The sequence below is a fragment of the Wasmannia auropunctata genome, unplaced genomic scaffold (assembly GCF_000956235.1).
Source record: "Wasmannia auropunctata unplaced genomic scaffold, wasmannia.A_1.0 LD334208.1, whole genome shotgun sequence".
NCBI lineage: Eukaryota > Metazoa > Arthropoda > Insecta > Hymenoptera > Formicidae > Wasmannia > Wasmannia auropunctata.
In genome coordinates this window covers 681300-708910 of record NW_012028682.1, presented here as the reverse complement: position 1 = coordinate 708910, position 27611 = coordinate 681300, and the positions used below count along the sequence as shown (strand labels likewise).

General features: G+C 35.6%; 3 protein-coding genes across 4 annotated transcripts in view; 2 read left to right on the top strand and 1 right to left on the bottom strand.

The window, feature by feature from the left end:
* The window catches only part of LOC105459147 (thrombospondin type-1 domain-containing protein 4-like), a 72807-nt gene extending 64686 nt beyond the window's left edge, over positions 1 to 8121 (top strand). The window contains exons 10-21 of the mRNA XM_011704926.1: positions 500 to 704; positions 1029 to 1195; positions 1523 to 1628; positions 1713 to 1785; positions 2212 to 2420; positions 4304 to 4436; positions 4733 to 4985; positions 5445 to 5624; positions 5731 to 5895; positions 6171 to 6347; positions 6486 to 6651; positions 6844 to 8121. Of these exons, the coding sequence (XP_011703228.1) occupies positions 500 to 704; positions 1029 to 1195; positions 1523 to 1628; positions 1713 to 1785; positions 2212 to 2420; positions 4304 to 4436; positions 4733 to 4985; positions 5445 to 5624; positions 5731 to 5895; positions 6171 to 6347; positions 6486 to 6651; positions 6844 to 6959 (1950 nt within the window). The 3' untranslated portion in view covers positions 6960 to 8121. The remainder of the gene's footprint in view (positions 1 to 499; positions 705 to 1028; positions 1196 to 1522; positions 1629 to 1712; positions 1786 to 2211; positions 2421 to 4303; positions 4437 to 4732; positions 4986 to 5444; positions 5625 to 5730; positions 5896 to 6170; positions 6348 to 6485; positions 6652 to 6843) is intronic.
* A 3725-nt stretch (positions 8122 to 11846) lies between these two features.
* LOC105459144 (armadillo repeat-containing protein 6 homolog) lies at positions 11847 to 15426 on the bottom strand. Its single transcript, XM_011704921.1, has 5 exons — positions 15171 to 15426; positions 13532 to 13863; positions 13072 to 13367; positions 12621 to 12886; positions 11847 to 12511 (listed from the first exon to the last, which is right to left on the bottom strand). The coding sequence occupies exons 1-5, from the start codon at positions 15285 to 15287 to the stop codon at positions 12137 to 12139; spliced, it is 1386 nt and encodes a 461-aa protein (XP_011703223.1). The 5' UTR covers positions 15288 to 15426; the 3' UTR covers positions 11847 to 12136.
* A 693-nt stretch (positions 15427 to 16119) lies between these two features.
* LOC105459143 (RNA-binding protein 25) lies at positions 16120 to 26828 on the top strand. 2 transcript variants are annotated; one of them, XM_011704920.1, is made up of 12 exons: positions 16120 to 16316; positions 17260 to 17400; positions 18031 to 18355; positions 18443 to 18637; positions 18720 to 18835; positions 23319 to 23533; positions 23894 to 24530; positions 24848 to 25271; positions 25639 to 25860; positions 25939 to 26111; positions 26279 to 26425; positions 26505 to 26828. In XM_011704920.1, the coding sequence occupies exons 2-12, from the start codon at positions 17293 to 17295 to the stop codon at positions 26595 to 26597; spliced, it is 2655 nt and encodes an 884-aa protein (XP_011703222.1). In that variant the 5' UTR covers positions 16120 to 16316; positions 17260 to 17292; the 3' UTR covers positions 26598 to 26828. The 2 variants fall into 2 exon arrangements, with proteins under 2 accessions (XP_011703222.1, XP_011703221.1); XM_011704919.1 differs by having other exon boundaries at positions 18001 to 18355.
* The last annotated feature ends 783 nt before the right edge of the window (positions 26829 to 27611 follow it).

The following is a 27611-nucleotide window of genomic DNA, read 5'->3' as shown; positions in this document are numbered from 1 at the left end:
ACGATACGATCAATCGATGAGATCGCTATTGACCCGTGTTTTGGGCCCTTCGCCGCGCGCGACGACCCTCTCTCGTTCCTTTCTCCTGTCGATATTGGGGTTCATCGTACGCCCGGTCCAATTCGGTCAGATGCATTTATCAATCAACAATCGGGGCTCTCCGATTTCATCGCGGCTCCAGCAGTATGGAATGAACACGTGTTTCCCCGTTTTTCTTCTCCCAAGATGAATCCATTGTCGGAGTTTTTTTCTAACAGAAATAACAAAATTTTTAGAGAACTAACTCTTAAATTGAACAAAAATTAAGAAAACTTTTTGTAAGTCTAACCATAATAATCTTAATTATTATAATAATAAATCTATCTCGAGAGGAAAAGATATTGTGAGAAATGCAATTTCTTGAGAGTAAAAGACTCGACAAAATTGAGGAGAGTCCCGTGTGGATCTTCTAAATGGATTAAACGCAGCGATGCCGAAAATTCGTATATTTGCCATGCAGCCTGTAGGATGCGACGGGGTGGTGGGCTCCGGTGCGACGATGGACGCCTGCGGCGTGTGCGGTGGCCAAGGCAGAGGGTGCAGATTGTACGAGGGTATCTTCATGGAGCCGATTCTGTCCAAGGGTCACCAGCAGGTGACTACGATTCCGAAGGGCGCCATGTCGCTTAACATTTCCGAGCTCCGATTCAGCAGTAATTTTCTAGGTAGCATTGACGATTTATCGAATTAAAGTGATTCTGTCTTTTGCAAATTAACATTAAGTAATTAACATTTTATAATTGCCTGACATTAGACTATTGAAAACAATCGTATCAGCAGAAAATCGATGAATAGCCACTGCGAATAATCGTGGGTATTTTTATCACTTCTGATAATTTAGTAAAAGTAATTTATTTACGAGCAATTTAGAGCGCCACAATAATAATTTAATCAAAGCACTGCAGAGGCGAATAATTAAGCGGCGTTTTTACGCGGCGATATACGCAACGGTGGTATGCCTGGTTAACAAACGATCGATCTACTCGCAGCGTTGAGAGACAGTAACGGCAGTTACATCCTAAACGGACCGTGGTCTTACAGTCCCAGTGGTACTTATAAAGCGGCTGGTACGACATTAACATACCAGAGGGGCGATAGGAACCGTATGGAGTGTATCTTGGCGACCGGACCGTTGAACGAGTCTCTGCATTTAGAGGTACTATCCGCGTTATCGTCACTTTTCGTTAATCGTATCAGGAACAGAGATTTTCTTTCATTACACGAATAATTCGAGCTACAATTTACGAATGAATTTTTTACTCACGGATGCTTGCTGTCTCTCTAATTTTGTTCGCCTTACTCTCTCTTACGTTATAACACCGTCAAACTATAATTTGAAAATAAAACACACAATTTTTTCACGTATTTGACTTAATTATTATTTTTTGCATTTGTATTGTCAATTTTCAGTAATGCGTTCTAATCTGCGCGTTTAAACAAATTCAGTCTCACTGCTAATATCATTATTCGCGCATTATCATAGATTTTATCCGTGGAATTAAATCCAGGCGTTCTGTACAAGTACATGCTGCCTATGAAAGAAGTGCCGGACGATAAAGCGGTGATTGCACCGCCGCTGCTTGTCGCAGGTAATTGCTTCATTGCCAATCAATTATGTACAATTAAAAAAAACCGATTATAGCCCATAAACCATGTTTTATTCGTCTTCGTAGGAGCAAGTGATCGAGGCAACGAGATACCTAGTCCAGATACCCACGTGACCGTGCGAGTACCCGTTACAAGAATGTAAATACATACTTAAAACAAGCGACATCATTTTTTTTTTAAGTATCGGCAGAACAGTTTTCAAAGTTATTCCTCTCCCATAAAACGTTAAAATTACAGATTGCATGTATGTAATTCGTTCCCACAGGGTTTAATTATCTTGAACGTTTTTATCCGCTTCGATACGGTTTCCCCCGTAATTTTTAATCTTTAATTTTCACTCTTATCTCCACCGTTCGATCGTTGTGACACTTCTGAAATACATCTCGGAGCGAGCCTCTCACGCGGCGTTCGCTCATCGGCTCGGATTCCGCCGACGGACTTCCCCCTTTGTGCGGCACAGGAGGAATCTACGTGCGCGCGTACGAGAGAACTTCTCGCGCGGAGAGTCGAGCCGCGCGCGCGATTTGTCTTCGTTCGTACAACTCGTTGCTCTCTGTCTTCCAGATCGGATCGGCGGGGCGATTTATCTTCGACGCGTCGCGATCGCGATCCGCGCGCGCGCGACGGCGGACGGAAGGAAGAGATGAAGCATCCACCGACCACGGTGATGGCGGGCGATCAGCCAAAGTCAAAGGCGACGAGAAGGAAGAAGAGGAGGAAGTTCGCTTGGAAAATAGTCGGCCTTTCTCCATGCTCGAAGGAATGCGGGGGAGGTAAGAAGATGATGCCTCGATAATTAATCGCATGTCATATGATACTGAGAGGTGTTGCTCGTAACTGGGATTAGAAAAATTTCACCAGCGACTATTTCAGAGATTTGGAGATAAGTAAAATCACTACTTTAACAATATTATATCATTTCTTTTTATAGTCTTGGTAATATTTTTTTAATACTTTATGTAATAAAAATATTTCTGAAAAACATTCTAAATAGAATTTATAATATAGTGAGATAAATTTTTTATCTTGTAGCAATACTATATTACGAAACTAAAAAATGAGATTTTGAATTTTTACAGTGTCATACATATACTTATTCATAAAGTAAAGTAATTTAAATATCGATTATTGTTAGTTCAATGTGTTTGGAAAATAATGTGCTTTCAATAAGATATTTCTTTCGAGATTTTAATATTCAATATCGAAACGTGAGTTAATTGCATCGAATTGCGAATGATAAATGTTTCAATACGTGTTGTTTAACTTTTGGAATGTACAATATTATAATTTCAACGTTTGAGATCGATGAGTTTGCGTTAATTTCCAATATTGTGTAATACATTTTCGCGTATCTCTCGTATATTTTAGGGAAAATGATATCGCGGCGTTCGAGAAATAAATGAATATTAACGAATAAATATTACTAATGTACGCGGTGTACATTCTAAATTGCGCGCGATTAAATATTTGTGCTTATACAACGCAATGGTCTAATCGATTACCGTTTAAAGCTTGCCGATAAAATTAACAGCTATACCGCATGAGTTTCGATGAATAAGCACATCTCTCACGCTAAAAATGAATTTATTTACAATATGCTTAATTATTTCTTGCGCGATTATCTTATTAGCTAATAAAATATATTGTGAAATATAAGTTGGACGTATAATATTAATTGAACATATAATAAAATCAAACGACACTGTTTGATATAAAAAAGACAATTTCGAGTCTGTCGCGAGATACCGATTAAACGAACAATTAAGTAAAAAGCGCCTAGATAATTAAAGGTTATTAGGAAAACGACTTTGTCTAGACGTCTCTGAGGCGTTGCGTGGGAAGAGTAGCACGAGATATGTTTTGTTTCGGTACAATTAGACACATTCTAGCACGACAGTAAAAAATTTCAGATATTTTCGATCTTTCTGTATATTTAGAATATTAAAAAAATTGTTGTGCTTTGTGCAGTAATTGGAATAATCTTGGAATTATTTTTGTTTAAATTTTTCTAAATCCAATGAGATAAGCATAAAAATAAGTAATTGAAGTTAAATAAGAGTAAAATTGAGAAACGTAGAGGTCCGCAAAGATGTGCATAGATATGTAGCGTGATACTTTTTGAGATACCAACCGGAAATTGTCACTGACTTTCTAGACATCTGAACATTGCACGCGACAGCATCCGATATCTGTCGCTGGAATATTCTAATTTAAATTGACGTGATACGGGCGGAAAGCGACGAATACGGAGAAAAGGAACGCGATGGTCACGTCGATCATAATACAAAGTGTCGCACTTCGTTTCATTCGTAGAACTCTTTAACTAACTTGAGACAGAATTTTCCTCAATAAAATTGTTGGTACGCCAACGCTGGTCTAAGTTATAAAGCGACGGAAAATGAGTTATTGTTTTACTGTCTAAGCCGCAGACATAATTTTATTCCTCGTTCAAAATTTCAAGGAGATATTATTATACTTTAATGGAATTCCAATATTATTTAACGATACTTTTTCATTCAATATGAAAAGATTTTGAAGAGAGTTGCCGTCAAGCCAATTTTTCACTGAGAAAAATTAGACGAATCAAATTAATCGAAGATGTAATAAAAGATCCGAAACAAAGTCAAATCTTTTTGCAACTCGTTGCATCTTGCAGGTGTACGAACGACGATCTTAAAGTGCATTCGCGAGATCAATCAGACACCTGTCAACGACAAACGTTGTCGCAATGTGGAAAAACCGAAGCATCCTCCTCCGCTGGGATGCAACGATCATCCTTGCGCCGCCAGGTATACTTCAATATATTTCTTCTGTAACGATCCTTCTCCGAATTGTTTCTTGGTCATCGCGTTTCCTTTCAATTAGATTCTTTGATACCGTCAAACTCATTTTTTACATATTAAATTTTTAAAAGATTTTCTAAAGCTTACAGGCTTTAGTGATATTTTGTTGAGGCTAAACGACTTCGCGAGTTCAAGGAACGGCCGATTGGAAACGTGATGAACTCCTTGTCCCCTGCAGGAAATCTGTTTTTCGCAGACAAGCTTGATCTCGTATATTTCGATGAACCGGAAAATGTTGTCAGGTGGCGAGCCGAACCGTGGAGCGAGTGCTCGGTTTCCTGCGGGGTCGGCACCAGGACGCGAAAACTCGAGTGCATCCAGGAGCTGAACGCGAGGCTGACAATGCGCGTTGCCGCTGGTGCGTGCATGCAACCGCCAGATCTGAGTACCACGGAAACCTGCACTCGACCGGCGTGTCCCAACGTGGGTCCGGAATTGAGACGCATGTCCTCGCAGCACGACGTGCCCAGATGGGACGTGGGCGCTTGGGGCCCGGTGAGTCATTAATCTGTTAAATGCCTTCATGCTTTCATTGTTAAGCAGCTACTTTCAACGGTGTAGGAAGTAGGACAGGAAATCGTTGGGAATCCAAAGTGAGAAATCAGCTGGCGCATAGGAAATAGTCAACAGGAAACGCCGCCAGTATTATTTTTATTTATCGGAAACAATTCGTGTGAATTGTAGTGTCTCGATAAGTAGCAGAAATAATTAGAAAATTCGTAAAAAGAATGTAAGCGAACAACAGTTGTCAATTTAGGGGAATAATTGATTAAAAAAGCCGAATTTGCCGTAAATGGAAAATATGAATTTCCAATTATTAACTCTTCTACAGATAGTTCATGTTTCTTACAACTCTTGGTTCAGTGTACAGCAAATTTATAGAACTGTTCGCTGCTAAAATTAATTTTAATTGAATAATATATTGCGTCTATTGAGTCTTCTATCGCATTTCAGTGTTCGGCGACATGCGGCCGTGGAATTCGAAATCGAACGGTGACGTGTATAACATCCGGGCAGTCTTGTTCGTTAGCCAATAAGCCGGAATCTCAAAAAGCGTGCGAGATAGCGGCTTGTAATGCGGCGACAGACGCGGAACATCACGCGCCCTGGCTGTACTCGGAATGGTCTTCAAAGGTATAACACGTCGCCCATTTCTTTGTGACAGTTTATGTAAAAAAGAAGGAATAATTAATTTTATTTCTCGACTTCGAGGTAAAATTGGTATTTGTCACTGTTGCAGTGCTCTGCAGAATGTGGAAATGGCGTGAGGATCAGACGAGTGGCGTGCGCCGACGGTAGCGAGTTATTCTGCAATCCCAAAGAGAGACCGGACACGGAGATGCATTGTTTCGAACGAGGGACGAACTGCGATCGAGCCAAGTGGTTCGCCAGTCCATGGACTTCCGTTAGTACAAGCGCGTTACATAGAGAATAAAACTTCATGGCTACGCGTAAAACTAACTGCACTAATTCTTTACACAAATCTAGTTTTAATTTCGAGACACAATTTCTAATTACAAGGAAAAATTATTATTTACACCCTAATTTAATTTTAAACGGACTTTTTACAATAGATTTGAGAAAAAAAATTATTAAAACGCCCTTACCTTATTTTAATTATTATGTTGCATTTTTTATAATTAATGACGATATATAATTTTTTTTTAACTTTTGTTTTAGTGTTCTGTTTCGTGTGGCGTTGGCGTCCAATATCGAGACATCGCTTGCATAACTAGAACGAATAACGAATTTATCGTACTACCCGCAAAAAATTGCAGCGATCTCAAACCAGCGACTGAGCAAGCCTGCAGAATGTCCGCGTGTTCGCCGGAATGGTTTACCTCCGATTGGTCGACGGTAAAGTATCGTAAATACATAATAAATTATATAAAGGAGACTTTTATCGGGAATTTTTTCCTTGAATCTTTTGCATTTCGGATGTGTGTGTATGCCCCCCCCCCCCTCGCGATTTCATTTTTGTATGTCCTATTTTAGTGTTCCGCAACATGTGGGGCCGGATTGCAAACACGGCTTGTACGGTGCATCGTCGAGGGTATTAGCAGCACTAATTGCTCAGAAATCGGCAAACCAAGTGCGGAGCAACGATGTAACGTGGAGCCATGCAAAAAGGAAGTGCCAGTGGCGAGCAAACCGCCGAAAAGTAAAAAAAAATACTCTCTTCTATAACTTATATCTCTTATAACTCATTTTTTCCCTCAAACTTTCGCGAGTTTTAGCGATTTTTGAAAAATTTCTCGACAGCTCGATAATTACGAGATATAAGCCACTTAATAATTATATCCGATGTGATGTGTTAGATACTTGACAGACATATTTTAACGTTATGTTTCAGAGGTGCACGAATCGTCCGAGTGCGTGGACAAGTATCCGAATTGCGTGTTAGTAGTAAAAAATGGTTTATGCCGAATCAAATATTATAAGCATTCGTGTTGCCAGTGCCGCCAGTAGCCCGGGACAACAGCTTTGCGCTCATCCGCAATTTTGCGACCGCAGCTAGCGCGAGCGTGAACGTTGAATAAGATACAGATATTATATCGGAAAGGGCAAATTATGCCGAGTGTAAGACTGCTATAAAGAGAGATGACCACGTATATATAATTTTATTTATATTAAGCGACGCGACATCGGATCACACGTGTCTTAGTCGTGCTTTCTTCTGCCGAATGTAGCATAATTCTCGCGGAGCGGCAGAATTCTCTTCTCTTCTCTTCCTATCAATGAATGCTCAGAACGAGGCGTTTGATTCTTCTCGACAGTTCCACTGCGAATATTAGAATAAATTTTCGAATAAAGCAATTCAAAATAAAATAACCGAACGAGAGATAAATAAAACAGCAGGAAGGGACGATATGACATATATACGAGTGTATATAATTAAAGAAAGAAATTAAGATACCCTTTTATCTATGCGGATTAAGAATGACATTTTTTTCTGCGAGGGGGGACAGTTCATTCTCAAAGACTCCTGATCTTTCCGAGAAACCGTGAAGGGGTTTCGTGTGCAATAAATATATCTCAACGTAGATACACACGTGCGTTTATGCGTATGGCATATGGACAGGTTGTTTACATCGCGTATGCGTGCGAGTCGATATCTGTGTTATCATCGCAGACAGATCCGTAATTTTATCGATTTGGGGTAACGGCGCCTATTCAAGTACACCTTCGACCCTGGCTTTTTTATATGGATATTGAAGCACATGCGATTCTCTTGTTCTGTATACGTCGTTATATATCGAGTAAACTTATTCGGATAAGCGTGATAATATAATATACAGTAACGTAACTGAATATACGCTTGTATATGTAGAATATATGAAGTCGTTAGATGATAAATATATGTATTATTGTATATTTCGATGTCGAGACGAAAAAAGTCTTCGCTACCATATCGCTATCATGTATTAATTCGATGTTGGACTCGCATATCATTGCGCCGTTGAGAACAGAGCTGTTCAGATTAATTAATTATTTGTGTCAATTGCATTTTTTTGGTTCTGCCAACTCCAAGGAATTATTCAGATGCTTTTTATCGGATAGTATTCTAATGTAGCCTGCGTCTCGCTCAGATTTTCTATTTTTACAGCAATTACAAGTTATTTACACAAAATTTTTATTTGTTCATTTTTTGTTATCAACTGCTCATCGTTTTATTCGATTTTATTGCACATCAGGTAAGTGCGTTTTATAATTTATTTATTTTCTTCTCTTGACGATTTGTTCAATACGTTCGCGTTATCAACATTTTCCAAATTATGTTTTATATTTATAAATTTACTGTATAAATCTCTTTTATATAAATGCTGATAACGAGGATATTGCAATGTCAGTATTTTTTTAATGAATATGAAGATTTATATTTCAACAAATGTGTTAACTCTATATTTTATTTAAATTAACAATTATGTTCGCTTTTTTCACACTCTTATTTCATAACATTACATTTTTATTTCTTTCATTATACATCTCTATTTATTATTACGAGTTTTTTTTATCTTTTATATACAAATTATATTTCAAATATAAAAGGATTTTAACAGAGATTAAGTTGATAAAGTTCGGTTGAATATTTTAGAAAAACTGTGTGTAAAAGTTCTTTGACGAATCATTATACATTATTATATTACGAAATTTGTCAGTTTCAACTACGAAGGCTTCCTTGATTGAATGTTAATTGTAAGTGTCGTGTTTTATAATCGAAAAAAAATTGGTGGCATGTAAGAATATAACGACATTGTGTGTGATGAGTCTATATGATTTCTAAACGTTATTGAATAATAAAATTTAGACAATGCTAAAATAACAGGCTACTAGAAAAATTGAAGAAATGCTCTTGCGAATGTATAAAAGCGGGTGTTAATTGATAGTAATTGTCAAGTGTTAAGTGTCAATGGCTGTGATATAATCTATGTCCGACTAAATCGTCATTATTAACTTCATTTTTATTGAAGGTTGCGATACAATTAAAACTAGAAAATTACATTAATTTATACTTCAACGCAAAACTGCAATGTTGTAAAAAATTCTCTCTCTAAAATTTTCTATAAATATTTAAGAAATTAGGTAAGAAATCTCGAACAGTTATAGAATTAAAGACTTGATCTGCGTTTCTTATAAAAACAAAAGCAAAAGCGAATAATAATTTTGTTTTAGAAACAGATAAATTTTAATCAATTTTATAAAAATTCTACGAAAAAAAAAATTATGGAAAAATATTATTTGTTATCAGATTTGTTAATTGGTTGATATAACGATTGGTTAAATTATTGATTAAATAAGTACTTGATTACAATAAGTATTTTCCAACATATACGTTTTAGCGTGAGTTTAGAAATTATTTTCAATGTGCGAAGAAGGAATTTATTTTTGGGATAGTGCTGTATAATATGAATATTAATAAGTACGAAGGTGCACAATTAATAGGCACCATCGTGATCCTTTATCGAGACAAAACGTCCAATAATGTTTCATAATTATGTGCTCTGTGTCGTCGCAAACCTATGTATTAATCGCGTAGCTCGACTATCGCGAGTGTGATCTCGTCAAGGACTGTGATACAATCGTAGTCTGCAGGAATGAAGTACAACGAACGATAACGAATAGTTAATGATCAGTACAATAGACCGGCTGCTAAGAGAAACCAAAATCGTCTGGCGCTTTGTAAAATTGCTTCCGTGTCACTCCGTAGTGTGTAATAAAATTCTTAATCAAAAACAATCGTTATCGACAATCACATTACGATCGCTATATTCCTAATCAATCGCGATAAAATTATACGATAGGTATTGCAAACGAAAGTTATTGCTTTCAAACAGGAAGTGTGAAATTCGGATTTTATAAACGTTGCGATAAAAAATTAAGTTTTTTTTATATTCCTCTTTATTTCCATTTGTAATTAACAATGAAAAGTAAGAATCTATGTATATCATTTAAAAAACAAATGAAATTTAATTGGATAACCAAAATTTGTCGTATATATTATATTTTTAAGATATATTAATTGATTGAAGATTATTAATAAGATAAATTTAAAATTGAATAAAATTTGTGATTGTCTTATTGTCTAATTACAATCGAAACAGCAAAGTGTTTTTTAAGTTGATTATCCGATTATCTGGCCATTTGTCAGTTATATCGAGACTCACTTTGCCAATTGTTTTCTCGCCCGTGTTAACATCAGTATCTTTTTGTATAAAAAATCTATCCCTGTACAAAGTAATAAGCAGAAAATCAGAGCTATTCGAATTTAATTTGAGCGTATTTAATTCGCAAGGAAATGACACACGATCAATGAAAAACAACAAGAAAAAACGGCATTTTTCTTTCCAATCTTCTGATTAAATCAATATCCGAAATCATGTAAATATTTAATTATTATGTGCTAGTTTATAACAAATGCATAATTGTCTTTACATTGAAGAATGAAGAATCGCGCAATTTTCAATTTTCTGTAGTTTCCTCTTCCACAATATTAGTTATATGGTAATGCATATAAACGATATATGAGCGATATTTCATGAAAAATCTCATAAATTACATAATTAACGTGAAACGAATTGCGAGAGAAACAGACTGATAAGCATATATTATATATATGTGTTACTTGTGTTCCACATAATGTATAATTATATATGTTTGACGTTCGAGCATTTTTAATCGTTAGATATTAATAAAGCGAAAGTCAGTAAACACCTGTCTTTGCTCAAAAAAAAAAATTGAAACGACGAATTAGATGGATATTAACAGACTAACTGGAAGTAAAATTTTCGTGTTATTAACTACTATTAGTATTAAATATCTATTATAAAGTGTCTTTTAAATATAAAATATATAATGGATGGTGCACACAATATAGGAAACATGATATCGAATAAAGATACAATATATACATATATGTATATATTTAAAAATATAATATCATCATAATTTTCATAACAAGAATAAAACAGTATTTTTTTATAATACTTTTCTGCTACGTTTTTAATTCAGTTTATATCAAAAGATAAAATAAAGAATTTTTAATGTATTGACAATGTGATTGAATCGTCTTAATTAAACTATTTAACAAAACTAATTAGTCATGTCTAAGACTAGCCAAGTTACTTTCAAATTACATAACGCTTAAACGAATTTTTGCGTATCTGTGCCGCGTATAATTAGACAGATTGGTATGTGAGAAGTAGACACAGAGGAAAGGAAAGAGAAGCAATCTTCGATCTAGACCAAGTTATAATTCAAAATTAGCTTTTATTCCTTACATTTCATTACACTAATGTAAAATTTTACGCTGTATATAAAATAATTTATTTAAAAAAAACAATATATTCAATGATATATAAATACCACCATTACTTTTTAGTTCGATCGTCTATGTCTTTTTTAAGTTTGGCAAAGCGCTTTATTAGTTAAGTATCCGATTTCACCAACAGCCTTAAAAATTCACTTTATTTAGCAATTGCCTGTTTCTACTTATTAAAATTTAATTACAACATAGATCAGAAAGAAATATGTCCTTTACAACTGTAATTATGATACATATGGAAATAATTTAGTTTGATGATACAAATTATTTGTATCAATAAAGCTAAGTCTGAATATTTATTTTTTTTTAAACGGTAATTAAAAGCGGCTGTACGAAGTATGGATACTTAGCTCTTCACCAAATAAAATGTATAATATAATTTCTGGCAGTGTGTTAGAAATATATATAAACTTTTAATTTTATATAAACTTATAGGCACTATATGAAATTCTTAAATATTCTATATGAGCGATATTTTTATTATAAAGGATGAAAAATGTTGGTAAATACTATTAAAATATAAATTTGCATTGAAAATGCCTTGTTCCAAATTAACTCTAATTCAGCAGTTAAACTGCTAAAATGTCACGAAATGTCGTTAAAACTGTAACATAAAACAGCATTTGACAATTTTACAAAATCCACATTTTATTTGATATGTTGAGCACAAAAATATCTTATCTTTACGTTAGCTAAGATTTTTATTAAATAATGCATAGCATTGCGAGGTAAGATGAAGCAAAATACAAGATTCAAACTGGATCTTCATGTATTTGTAGTAAATAATCTAGATACTATACTTTGACGATGTTGCCGCCAATGATTAATAACGCTCATTGTTCAGACTGACGCCCTTTCCCGTCCATCTCTCTTTTAAATCTACCTTCAGGCCCAGATCCCTCAACGCGGCTTTCGCGTTATCCTCTAATTTCGGACCATGTAAACGTACCGTCTCTCGTAGTATTTCTTCAACACCGTACATCAAGAACTCCTTAGATTCGGATTTGTTTCGCACCGACATGTTTCTGATCGCCCAAGAGGCTTGCTTTAAAATGTTTACATTATTAGGATAAGCCTTCATAGCGTCTACGATCACTTGGGCCGCGCCGCAATCGTAGAATACACCAGAATTCGAAGTGCTTCGTAAAGATAACGCCGATATGCAACTCAATCCCGCAGTTACGACGTTCTCCGATCTCTGTTAAATTTTAATATAACAACATTTAACGTATTTTTTTATATAATAAAGAAATTTTTTTAAATTTTATTGTAAAAAATATTGTTTTCTTTGTCGCATGTAAACTTACTTTCATTCTACTGATAACGGATACGATTAAAGGAGCGCATCCGGAAGTGATGATGTGAGACTTTACATTGTCGTTACCCGCGAGCGCTTTGAGCAACTTCAAAGCCTGCCAATTTAATTTTTCGGAATCTGGATATTCAGTCATTATATCCAAAATGAATTTCAATCCCCCGGCATCCTCTACTTCCTGACAGAATTCATTTCGGACAACCAACGCGGCCAATGTGATCATTAGGTCGCCTATGACCTTCGTGTCCTTTTTAAATCCTGTTTGAAACAAATGTATTTCGTAACAATGTAAAATTGCAATAAAATATATTAATTAATTAATTATAGCAGAATATAACAATATATAATAATTCTATTGCAAAGAATAATCCAAATGTTTGATAAAATATCATTAAACGATAATTAACTAATCCCAGATTAATTGTAAAACTATTTTAATATACTTTTCAACAATCCCGTGATGACGTCGAGAGCACCCTTTGCCATGACAGTCGCATGTTCGTGTGCCTTTCCGTACTCGTGCCTAATATCATCGTCCAGCACCAACGCTCTGATTACCGAACATGCATCCTTGATCTCTTGGGAGTCCACATCTGCGCGCACCAATATCTTCTTCAATTTCTCAAAGATATTGGTGTCGAAGATCTTTTGCCTATTTAATTCATGCTTTATGCAGCATTCTCGTATCCAACGCAGCAGATATTGTAACGTTACCGTGTCGCAATGTCCCTGCAAAATCCTGATAAACCAAATTTTTCTCTATCACAATTTTGTTCCTCCCTATTTTTACATATAAATTTCAGAGATAATCGTCGGAAAAAAAATATCGTAAAACAATCAGAATCTCAAATAAGCTGTTTTCTTTTTCTGTAAATTGATATCTTTGCCGAAATAAATCCTTACTCTATTTGCAACGCAACCCCTTCGTCATCCAGCAAGTCCGGATAGCCGGACATTAATGACGTGATTGTCTCTAGGGTCGACTTAAGTATCACGTGATTCTTCTTGCAATCTTTCAGGAGATCGATCAGAATGTTGTAACATTTGCGTTTGCCCGCGAAAACCCTGTGTGCGATGTCCTTATCCAACTCGGCTCGCAGTTCTTGCAACGTCTCCGGCACGCATTCGTAACTCTTGTCGTTCACAGCGCACGTCAGCCGCTCCAAGCATGCCACTATCTGCTTATATTTGTCCTCAAGAACTAAATCTGTGACGATGTTGCTCAGATCAATCCCCTGCACGAGATAAACGCCGTCCGTGAATTATATCGCAATGACAATCGGAATACGAAGCGTTTTTCCCCGACGCGAGAAGTCCTAATTGACTCATCTCATAAATATTTAATCTCTAAATACAATTTAATACATTTACATAAAAAAAATTGATATTTATTTAAATAAATATAATTATAGTGTCACTTTTATGAGGGATTTCTTTCAATAGTCGTTCATTCGTAATAAAGCGTGTAGTGTCGACGGAATTTTTTGTACTTTTACGTGAATTTCAATTCTTTTTATTTTAGAGAAAAGGTTTTCTTTTCTTCTTGTGTGAATGTCATTATAAATGTTACGGTACGATTCGAGAAACAGATCGATCTCTTAAGATAGAGTATAGACGATAGTGACACGAGTGCTCCAAAACTAAAAGCGTCAAGAAATGCGGCAGAAGCGCGTAACAGATTTTATTTTTGCACTGCATCTTTTAAATATTCTCTAAAACTTTACTTATAATAACAATCATAGGATATTATCTATTATTAGTCAAAAGAATGTAATAAATGTATTGAAAAGTTTGTTGTTATTATTAATGATAAAATTAAACCTAAAATTTTAAAAAATAAGATAATAAAATGCAAAAAAATAATGATAAAAAATAATAATAATGTTTGAGATATAATTTTTATCCCTAATACTGTTAACTGTTTTATTTCACGTAATATTGCGCGTTTTATATTTATTTCTAACGGCAATGACGAAAATTCTTGATGACTTGTTCGAGACTGACTCATGTAATTGAACGCCTAAGCAGAACACTTTCGATTAATCACCACGAGTTAACTTTTTATACAAATTCTATTTAAAGCCTCCCAACATTTGAAATAATTCCGCAAACTTTGTCATTTTTATTCCTGATAAATTATATATTCGTACGTGTTTAGTGTAAAATTGCGTTTTAAATCCCAACAACCAAATCGGCGCACAGTTTATAGAACCGAAAAATGCATTTATTTCAAAATTTACATAAAAATATTAGGAAACATGATTCTGTTTTGACAGAATAAAGACTTCTTTCTTTCTTACATATGTGACATGTACACTGCGTACGTATATGTATATATAATATATATTCTTTGTTTTCCAGATAAACATCTAAATTTTTCTGAGATAATTCGTAATTTGAAACCTCGCTTTCTGTTTTTTTTTTAATTCCAAAAGTGAAAATTTCGTGAAGGATGAATCACATGGTACGAGAAAGGAGCAAAAAGGACATTTCTCTGATCGACAAGCGGTGTAAACAAAGGGATGCGACAGTGAGTACATACTTTCATTTCGTAGCATTTGACAGCGTCCTCGATTGCCTCCTCCTCGGTCAAACACAGGCCTTCCATCAACTCCCTGATCTCCTCATTGTAGATCTCCTGGGTAATTGTCGTGCTCATGATAATGCGGTTTCCTCACTGCGATGCTCCGTTTTGCTATATAAGGAAATGAAAGCCGTGCGAGACACGCGAGCGAGGGCGAGCGTGCACACTGGCTCGTCCATGTGATAAGAAAGAGAGCGGGACCTGTCAACGCGATCGTGCGTTCGCAAACTCAGACCGGCCATGCCGTCGTCATTCGCGCCACCATAAAGCCAGTATTCATATAGTTGTATTTCCACCGACGAGATACTCTTAAAGACCGACAGTCCTGGATAAATTTTCATGCCAGCCAATGGGCCCGGTGGGCCCGGAGGTAATTGCAGAGTGTCGATGTTATCGATTTTTGACATAAATTTGCGATTTATTTAAATAATACATTATTAAGATCATGATTTTTATCGTATAAATGCTTTATAAATAAATATAAATACTTATAATATCAAATATATTGCTGCAAAATTACATTTTTTTTCCAACTGTTTTACCATCTCTCTGGATAATTAAACACGTATGGTAAATATAAAAATGCAATTTTAAATAAAATTAACTATTAGCAATAGTTATAATACAGATGAATTACAATGTACATGTCTAAAAAACATTGATCTAACAATAAATCATTAAATTAATATTATTGACTAATTGCTTAAATTTTAGCAATTACTAAACATGCCACGCTAACATGACACGCTAAGAGTGTTGGTCTTTAATAGTACCTCGTCGGTGCTTTCGCACAATCAAGCGTTCCGCGATTACTCGACCGATTCAAATTATCCAATTCAAAGTCGCTGGTTGGCCAATTTGAATTGCCCGCGTACGGCAGCGCCATGACAGAGATCTCGCCGCTCGCGTCGGAGCGACTCTACACCGCGCGCGTATACCGTGGTGTGATACCGCAATTGTATCGTACCGTATTATACTGAAAGTCGAGGTGGTATTTTGCCGCGTTCCCGAGCGAGGATTCGCGTCCCGATCTGACAGTTTTATCGAAATGACACGTAGATCACTAGCGTGATAACCTGCAACTCCGGTCCACAAGTCTGCCATGTGAGTATTGACCGTGAACGATCTCTCGCCCGTGCTTGGTTTGGTGGTTAAAATTCATCATCATTGACGTCTCCCTGTCGACCGTTCGCGGAACGTGTCGGCGACCGAGGCACGCTCTCTTTTGCAACACGTTGATTATCGGCGGTCTACGTCGATCTCTCTCGCGCGGCATCCTCGCGTCGTTTCATTCGTGATTTTTGTGAAATTGATATCGCGAGCATACACTGAACTGTACATCACTGATCGGGATTGTAGCATAGCGAAAGATGTGGAAAGGGAGGTGAAAGGGGAAGTGAGTGAGAGATAGAGAAAGACAGAAAGAGAGAGAGAGAGAGAGAAATGTGTGTGAATGTATGTATGTATTTCATTATCGCATGCATACAGTACGTACGTGAAACTCGTTTCTTTGTCGAGTCCTATTCATAAATTGATCGCTTCCGTCTGACTTTTTAGCCGTTTATGTTTTTTATTCGACTATTATACGCTTTGTGACGAAAATCAAGCACTGTATCGTGTCACAATAAACGTTGCACCTAGTGCTTTCTCATACTTTCCATAAAAACCAAGGAGCTAATTCATATTTTTTGATATCGTTTTATCTCAAAGAGTGTGATTTATTTTATAAGATACGTCCAATATTTTTTTCATATACAATTAATATTGTATATACATGACAGTTTGGAACTTATTAAAATATCGTTTAAAAAAAATATAATTATCAGTTTATTGCCTCATGTTTCGATATGTTAAACTCAGATAATCTAATGGAGCATTAATTTACCTAATGCAAAATAATTAATAATTTATAATGTACACTGTTCAACAACAATAAGCTATTATTTTAAATTGTTTGTGGTTATTCCTGTGACATTAATAATTTATTAATTACTCGTAAAATAAAATTAGTTCTCATTTGCTTGATTTGCATAATTTATTGTTACAGAGTTCGTTATTATAATATCAATTTGTCACAATCATGTCCTATCCTGGCCAGCCACCTATGGGTATCCCAGGAATGCCTCCGATGCCATACATGGTCGGAGCACCTCCGCCAATTATTGGAGGAGTCATGCCTATGGCCCACGTAAGTAAACTTGCCACATTTAGGCATGATGGATGTGTTTTGAGATCGATTTTGATTATCTGCAAAATGCATTACATTTACTTACACACAAGTTGAACTAATTTGTGCATAGTAACTTTTGCTTATCGTTGAAAAATTTTGTTTGGAATTGTAATTTGTAGGATGTATCAAAAAGCATTACTTTCACAACACGATACATAACACACATATATAATAGTAGCACTGCATTATTACACATGCTGTATTAATTCCTACATATAAAGCACGCATATACACATTACACATTTATATTGCCGTAGAGCGATACATACATCAACAGTAACTGCACTCATAGATTATCATGTATAGAAGAAAAACAAACGTCTTTCAAATGAGCGTTTATGAACAGTTTTATGCACAGAAAGGAAAAAGTTGTCTTTCTACAAATTTATTTAATGCATGTAATACACAGAGTAGAATGGACAGTACGATATTTTGTAGCGATGCTTAGTTGAAGAAAAAAAAATGGATTATTAATCGTGCTATTAGAGAGGGAGGGAAAAACGGAGTGCATGAGTAGACATGTGCATAATTAAGAATCCTACCATTTATAAAACATAGATGATTCCATCACCCGTATCTGCGATGCAGACGTCCGCGCCGGCAGTACGTTACTCGCGCAATCAGAATCGCCACGATAATAATCGGAGGCGCGAGAGAGAGTCCGGCCCACCTGTCACGGTATTCATTGGTAACATAATGGACAGAGCGCCCGACGTGATGATACGACATATTCTGGGCGCGTGCGGGCATGTTCTCTCTTGGAAGAGAGTACAGGCGTTCGGCTTTTGCGAATTCGCAGGCCCCGACGCGGGTCTCAGAGCAGTCAGGTTGCTCCATGACATGGAAATAGGCACGAAAAAGCTCGTTGTCAAAGTGGACGCTAAAGCTAAGGTAGTTCTGGACCAATTCAAAGGTGAGTTTTTTTTTTCGGATCAGAGATCAAAACCAAGATGGGGATTCGTATGTGGGCAAAAATTACAAAATTCACGTCACTTTACAGCTGAACGAAGGAAAAAACTCAGAGGGGGTCAGTCGCCTCTACAGGACGAAGTGCCCGGCGAAGGAGCTGACGGTGAGGAGGGTGAAGATTACATGGACGAGGGCATGAGAGTGGTCGACGCAGATGCACTCGCTCGTATCAACCAGATCATAGCTGAGCATGCTGTAGATCTGGAAATGGCGCAAGTTGCTCCAGGTACTTATTCGCATGGTTGCTGTAAATCTTACTTATATGGTACACGTGAATTTCTTTAATCTTTCTGTAATCTTTGTCGCAGAGGAACACCAGACAAAAATGGCAGCTAAATCCTTAAATCTGGATGATGCAGAAATAGAAGAGAGTAAAAGAGATTTGATTACCCGGGAAATTGGCAAATTCAGGGAGGTCATGAAGGTAATTATTATTATTATGAGTACTTTAAATCTTTTTTTTTCTAAAAGTCCTGTCTTTCTTTTTTCTTTTTGTAATTCTAAAAAGTTAGTCGCGTTAGACGCAGTAAAAGACGGAATTTTCATCTCTTAAAAAGTATACTGAAAATTTTTTCATTGATTTATCAATATTTATGAGGAAATTGATGTTGTTTATATGTAACTCGGCCTACGAAGCATTATAAACATATCTCTTTTATTTCATTACTGTAAAATAATGAAAATTTGACGGATAAAAATAATGAAGCATTTCAGAAACAGCAAGATAAAAATCTGATCTAATTATGCTCTATATATATATATATTAGCGATAATATATAATGTGTATCCGTATATTTCTCTTCGAGGATTTAAATCATTCTTACTTTTTGTCTTCTTGAATCTTTTTCTTTATCATCTTGATATAAAGCTTTGAAAAATACTTTTTCATCTTTTATTTTCAGAATATCATGTATATGTTTGTAATACTTTGTACTTTACTGTTGATTGTTGCCTTTTCACATGTTTATTTTTTTTACGCATCTATCGGTTCATTCATAAGTTTATGACGTTTGAGTTTATATATTTAATGATGCCGATCGGATATACTTTGTGTACATAAAATTTTCACAAAGCTTGAGAATATTGAATGTACAAAGAAAAGCATTGTTACGTATCTTGTTTGACTTAGATGAAATCAGAGGTACACAGCAGTATATAACAACGACGTAAATCTATGAATTCGTGCTATACACGAAAGAAAGAAACTAATCTTTTAATGTTGATGAATTGCCGCTAGTATCTACCTCGTATATATGTTGCGATTGGACACGAATTGTTACGCTTATACGCTAATGTAACACTTACATGATTTGATATACTAAAAACGCATGGAGATGCAAATTGATGCAAGCTCTGGTTGCAACGTGAATATTATGAAAGTGTCCAATCGCATATACATTCTATCGCAGATAGCTGGTAATTAGACTTTTTCTCTCTATCTTTCTCTCTGTGTCTCTCTCTCTCTCTCTCTCTTTCTCTCTCTGTGTACACTTAAAATGTAAAAGAATGTATTTGGATATATGTATACAAGAGAGGATTACGAGTATATCTCGAAAATCGTAGCTTTTAAGTATTTTATGGTAAAGTGCGTGTGTGCTATATTAGCTCTGAACAATTGGAGCCGTGACTCGTTGCTATAATTATAATAACAGGCAGCGTGCGTCGCACACAGCAAACGCACACGCCTAGGAATGCTGTGTGTGGGGACCACCCTCTCACTCACTCATTGGCTCTGAAGGGAGTCAATCACAGCACAACCCTCGTATTTTCGCAGGCGGCTGCAGGCTCGTCGGTAAGTCAGAGTATAATCCAAACAACCAAACATGAAAAAAAAAAAAAAAAGAAAAATGCGCAATACATTAAAGAAGGAGACTCGTAGCTCTCCGCGACAAGCTGGCGATACGTAGCTGATCAGTTTGTTTCTATTGGTATTCTGTTTTACTGATTCGTCGCAAATCTGTGCTACATTGCGACTATTATATTTTTGACGTTTAGAGATAGATACCATTACGATTTTATTTGGCACTAAACTAACTTTATCTACTTCTGTATATGTCATGCTAAACTGCTAGTAATTAAATCTCGAAAATATATATGTTTTACGTGCCAAAATGATGTGTTGAAATAATAAGTTCTTTCTATCTGTTGTGCAACCATATTTTGTTTTTATAGTAAAGCGTTTTCATTTGATATATAGTTGCGAATACGTTCGGGTATCTATTTTATTTATTCTATTAATTTCTGGTTTATTGCATACATTGATTTCGTTAATTATGAATACAATATTAAAATAATTTATCAAACAACATTGCAAACAACAAATTGCTACGAATTATCAATATACTTGTATCAAAACGTTATATAGGTATTTATTAAAACTAAGAGCTAATTATATTAGAAAATAGGAATGAATATAATTCCTACAAGGTGAATTACTAGAAACAGAACAGCTAAATATTTTTCTTAGATTTAAAAATATAGAAATGTGTGTAGAATAGAATCTAGATGATTTTGTAGAAATAGGCTTTGTGAAAAAATATCTCTTTTAAAAGATCTTGACTTTTTTAGAATTATTTGTCATTGATATATTTTTCTAATTAGATATCTGTCGTTTAATATAATTAAAGAGTTAATTAGCTATAAATCGACTCGAGATTTTTAAGACCATTTCGGATCTTGTTCTAATCATTCTTCATCATCTTCAAATCTAAGGAAAATCTTTAAATTTTGTTTCTTGTCAATCACCATGTATACACACCATGTATCGCGTTAATGAAGCAATATAATGTCTCTATACCTTTTCATGCGCGTTCATTCGATTCTAAATATTAAAATTAAAACGAACGACAGGAACGAAGTTACGGCAACGAATATTACGTTATTCATGTTGACGCCTAGCAGTCTAGTATTCGCATATCGAACGTAGGTAAGCGGTTGTCCAGGTTGCTTTCACGCACACACAAGCCTAGGATTGGAACGTATTATCATTTTGAGCAAAACACACTTTGGCGCTGACACACTTTTATATCTTTGGGATAGACTATTTTGTTAGGGGGCGGGAGATTCTCTGTGCGCTACACACAATGAAACTGATTTTGTCCATCACCAAATTACGGCGACTGTTCAGTTGTTGTCTTTATTTTGTGTAAACAGCTTCTGTCAGCGTCTCGATCAGACATGTAGTACCTAGGTGCGCGCTCCTCCATTCTCCGGTACCACCACACTGACTGACCAAGTCAACTTCACACCGTGAGTAAAACTCCACAACCATGAGCCAACACAAGCATTCGGTTCTTGTAGTATTTTTGCTAGTCAACTGCCCATCTGAGAAATACCTTTTTGACTACGTTTCATGTTTCAGCAGTATATTCTCTCCTCACAATGTGCATCTACTTTTATGCACTGAGTTATTCTACCCTTGTTAGAGCTTAAAACTATGGGTTACCGTATGGATGAGACAGCTTACGTTTCCATGTGTCATGCTGGAGTAGACGATTGTATATAAAACGGATGTAGGATATCACTGTCAATGATATGAGAACGATGAAAGATTAAAAGAATTGCATTTTCTCAAATACCGTGATTTTAATAGCAAATATATCAACTACTACAGCGATATCATTTCTATAATAATTATATGCCAAGAAAAAATATTAGAGGGTGAAAAGATATATTGCATAACAGCATAACGAGTGATATTTTACAAATTATACTTCTTTTGTAGAATATTTCATTTAAATATAAACGTTTATATATCCGAATATTGTGGGCAGATTATGTTCTGACCTCGTATAATTGTCGCACAATATAATTAACGACGGAATCGATTTTCCAAACAGTAACCCATTTTTGGATAGTAGTATAACGAATAAGGATGAATCATACTAATTTATTTCTAAGAACGTTGCGTTTATAATAACGGGACGATAACGGTGGGCAAACTATTGTGCATTTGATATTCAACAGTTTGCTGCATCGGCTGCCATAACGCGTGTAACCATTACCAGAGGAAAACAAATGTTGTCAGACAGTGTGAGACAGTTTCTTGGCAAATGTGAAAAGATGTTTTGGTGGGATACCCTTCTTCGTGATGACTGCGCCTCCGATTGGTATAATACTTTCTAATAATTATTGAATATTGATCAAGAATGTCTAAAATAATCTCAAGATCCCCTTTCAAGCTCTTAGATTTTTTTTTACCATTAGATATAGAACACTATCGATTTTACAGGCACATTTGCAATGTTGTAAGTACATTGGGTGGCCTCTGCGATACATCTGTTAATAGCGTTAAGGTACTTAAATTATAAGCTTAAAGTCTAAGATAACTCTTATGCCTGTATCCAAATATTTGTACCTGCACTTAGGTAATTGATATGTAAACGAGATTTCTCTCGCGTAAGATGCTGCCGATCGAGCATACTCCAGTGGAGTGAGTATACCATATTGAAATGAACATCTCTCTACATTCGTTATGTCAGATGATTAAGGCTTATACAACTAGTAATCGTTCTGTATGTGAATCGTAGCCATTTACACGCGAATTTAAATGCGATTCTTTTCTTTTTTTTTTGTACGTCCTTTCTGTCGATTGTTGAGAAACATTTCCTCAACAATTGACGTACATTTTGGCAAAATTTATTTAATAAATTGCGTTAATATCCGCGTTTTAATTTGTAGCTTTGTCCAGTAACTACTACGCATTCTTTTATTCTCATAACAATCGTCAGAAAGATCTTTATTATCTTATTTGCTGACAAACCTTTACAAATATAATAGTCTTGTTCTTTTGTTGCATCTAAGAAAGATCTACGATTGCTAGTTCCTTGGTTCCATCATTATCTCAGATCGACACGCTTGTTTCAACCTTTTTGTCTCACCTGTACCCGCGTTCTTGTGTTTTATAGAAGCAGGAGGAGGAAAAGGCCCAGGTGAAGCGAAAGAAGGAAGCTGTCGAGAAAGAGGAGCGCGAGAAGCGGGAAAAGGAACGACGTGATAAGCGTGACGATGATGCCTCGAACAAGGACGATCAAGACGGAGATCCTAGTAGTCCTACGTCTCATAAAGGTCGTAGTGATAGTACTGGCAGCAGTAGAAGGGACAAACGTCGTTCTAGATCTAGGTGAAGTAACTTTTGTACCACGCTTGCATAGGATAGACGCACCGGTTGAGCAATGTACAAAACGTACGACATATTAAGGGGTCTCACCACCCCTGAGGCCCTAAAATGATACCTAAGTTTCGGAAGTTATCCATTTACCCACAAAAAAATCCCAAACTTATGGTATCATTTTAAAACCTCAGGGGTGATGGAACCCCTTAAATCAAATATTTTTGCAAATATAGGAATCCACATGCAAATACGTGTGATAATACACAGTTTGAACATACATAGATTTATGCTGCATGATGCTATATAATTTCTTTATTGTTTTTAGATATAATTTTTTTCTTTACTTCATAAACTGTTTGAATTTTTCAGATCTAAAGAACGTGACAGGGACCGATTGAGAAACGACCGAGACCGGGATCGAGACAGAGATCGCGAGAGAGATCGAGAGCGGGAGCGGGAACGAGAACGAGAGCGGGATCGGGATCGTGAGAGGGAACGCGAGCGGGAACGCGAGCGAGATAGAGAGAAGGAGAGAGACCGAGACCGAGAACGGGAGAGGGAGCGGGAGCGGGAAGAGGTGAGAAAGACCGAAAGAGAGATTATGCGCGAGAGGGAGGAGGAGGAAGAGGCAAAGGAGAGAAAGAAAAATGAGAGGCGAGCCAGGGAAAAGGAGGCGGCGTACCAGGAGCGTTTGAGGGCATGGGAGACACGCGAACGGCGCAAACAGAAGGAGTACGAAAAAGAAGCTGAGAAGCGTCGTGCGAAACGCGAGGCCAGAGAGAGGGAGGCAAAACGTCTGAAGGAGTTCCTCGAGGATTACGATGACGATCGCGATGATTCCAAGTACTACAAGGGTAAAGAATTATCTCGCCGGGTCCAAGAACGGGCATTGGAAGCCGAAATAGACTCGCGGGATCGTTGTGCCGAAAGCCAAGAACTTCAGCGTCTACGCGACAAATTGTACGCAGATGCCTCTAACCCGGATCCTGCCGCGGAATTTGAAAGGGTAGGTCGCATCTCTTGTATCCTAAATTTATAATTAAAGGGATCGTAAGATTCCGAATCAATTTTTATTTTGTTTTCCTTTGAACTCTTTGAATTGAATTTCTTTTCTTTGTTAAATTTAATTTGAGAACTCATTTGATTGAAAAATCTTTTTTTACAATATTGCATAGGAATTAATTCTATTTTCTATGTTATAATTAAAAATGTTATATTTGATCACGCTGCTTAACGCTGTAGACTCAAATATTAATTAAAAGAAAATACATAATGTTTTTTTATCTCTTATTTAATTTTGTGCTTTGTTCCTTTTTTCATTAGTTGAAAGCCGAAAGGGAGGAACAGTATAAGCCTAAACCAGTAATTACTATAATTGACGAAGAGGATGACAAGGTGGTGAAGAAAGATAAGGAGATAATGCCGCCGATAGAAACCGAGCCAATAGAGAGTGACAGTGATGACGGTGTGCAGTTTGACGATGTTTCTCAGCCGGAAGCACCATCCAGAACGCCACCGCGACAACATCATCATCATCATCGTCGGCATCATAGACATCATCAAAATCATCATCGCGATGGTGAGGAGAATCAAGAGGGATTAGTGGAGGTAGATCGAGAGAGTCTGAAAGATGCACGGCCGTCACCGGGGCATCAATCGGCTGCGACACCTGCTCAATCCATTCCACCGTCATTAGATGAAGATTCACGCATGTCCCTTGTTAGTGAACCAGAAAAGACAAGCGGTAGTAAGTGTAACTTATTTTATCTACAAATATAAATTGCCTTCTTGCAATTTTCATATACAATTTACACGATTTCGATTTAACCGTTTACAATAAATATTTTGAATGCGTATATAATGCCTTAAGGAATATCATTTCGATAATTTTATATTTTTAGTTAATATATATAAAATATTGTTTGTAATGTATCGATATAATTTTTGCCATGTACAACTACATTTTTTAATATTTTTAATGCGTATATAATGCTCTAAGGAATATTATTTCAATTTCGATAATTTTATATTGTTAAGCTGATATATATAAAATATTATATGTAATGTATCGATATAATTTTTTGCATGTATAACTACATTTTTCCTTGATGTAGGTAACTTTGTTCCATTTGCTATGGGAAGTGGAGGCAATCGTGCTAGCGATCACAGTATAGGCGGTAAAACGCCGGTTAGTCCTAACACTGCTGCTAATACTAATTCACAACAGCCAAATCAAACACGGAAAAAAGGCCGTATTGACGTTAAAGACGTATTCAATAACGATGACGACGATGATAATGCTAATAACGCGAAAAAGCGTAAACTCGTACCTTTAGGTAAGTGTTTTAACTTTATTACTAACTCTAAACTTGTTGAGAAAAGCTGAGATACTTAAAATCTCTATCTTCTCGAAGATTATGGAGACGAGAAGAAAAAGAAAACTGAAGAAGCCACGAAAACAGGCAAAGAAGAAAACACAAAGAGCCAAGAGGAAAAGCGAAAACACATAAAATCTCTCATAGACAAAATACCTACGGATAAGAATGCATTGTTCGGCTATCAACTCGATTGGGCACTCATCGATAACGTAAGTGTTATTCATATTTTCAGAAAAACAAATTTTCTTTTCTGCAACAAATAATTTTCCTTCTTATTTTTTATTGTAATTTCTTTATGTACTTTATTTATATTATTGTAATTTCGATTGGTAAAATCTAATTCCAGCGTTTTCACATATTTTACTTTTTCATTTAGACATTAATGGAGAAGAGAATAAGACCTTGGATCAATAAAAAGATTATCGAATATATTGGCGAACCAGAACCTACTCTAGTGGATTTTATTTGTAGCAAAGTAATGGCGGGCAGTTCTCCTCAGGGAATACTAGACGATGTACAGATGGTAATTATACCGCTACAAATAATTTTTACTCTTGTATTTTAGAACAAATTTTGCAAAATATGTATCTCGCGTATTTCAGGTGTTGGACGAAGAAGCGGAAGTGTTCGTAGTTAAAATGTGGAGGTTACTAATTTATGAGGTGGAAGCTAAGAAAATGGGCTTAGTGAAGTAAATGGAGTGTCGTCCGTAAATTCATCAACTCATGATTTATATTACACATAAAATTCTTTTGACTAAGTGTAAGGAAATGTTTAGATACTACATACTTATATGCAGTTTAATATTATATTATTACATAGAAATTCTGCCCTACAAGTGAAAGCATAAGTGATGCTCGATATAGGTGGTACTAAATGTGTAGTAATTATAGCGTTAAATAAACTTGTAATTACGATTTATAATATTTAGTGTGTTCCTCAATTTATATACGACTGTCGTCGAACGTGAATGACGACACATTCCTACATGATAAAACTAATTATTGGTATCTTGATATAATATTTTAATTAAATTGTATATTATGATCATGTTTCTATATATTAGATAGACAAGTATCATACTCAATAATTGAACTGTATGAAAATCGGCACAATCACGATTAAAAGAAATCACTATTTTCTCTTATCTATTATCTAAATAGTAAGTTAATATAAAAAAAACAAATATTTCGATACGAAATTATTTTAACGTTAAATTTATTAATAGCAAGGGAAAATAGAAGGGCATTTCTTTCAATCGCTTGTTTCTGATTAATTTTTCAACGGATGTATAGGAAATTATATCACGAGAATATGTATGTTGCCTAAATAGACTTTAATAGAGAAAGTCTATTAGAAACATTGCCATTTGTTTTCCAAATATTTATAATATATTAATCTTTTTTTTCAAATATTCAGAATTAAACGACGCATTCGCGAATGAATTTGATGCGTGAAATTGCACTAATTGTGAGTGTATTGTATTTAAATATTCATATATTACGTATGTGTGTTGTATAATATTAATTTTATAAGTTATAGATAACGATGAAACTTTATAATAAATGAAACTTTTGAAATTGACGTACGGTTTGATTTTTTATTTTATTATATATTTTTCTAACATTTCGTCTATTTTTTTAAATTTATACTTTTGAATTCCTAGATTAAAATTTTTTAGAGTTCTTGAAATTATAATTCTCATAATT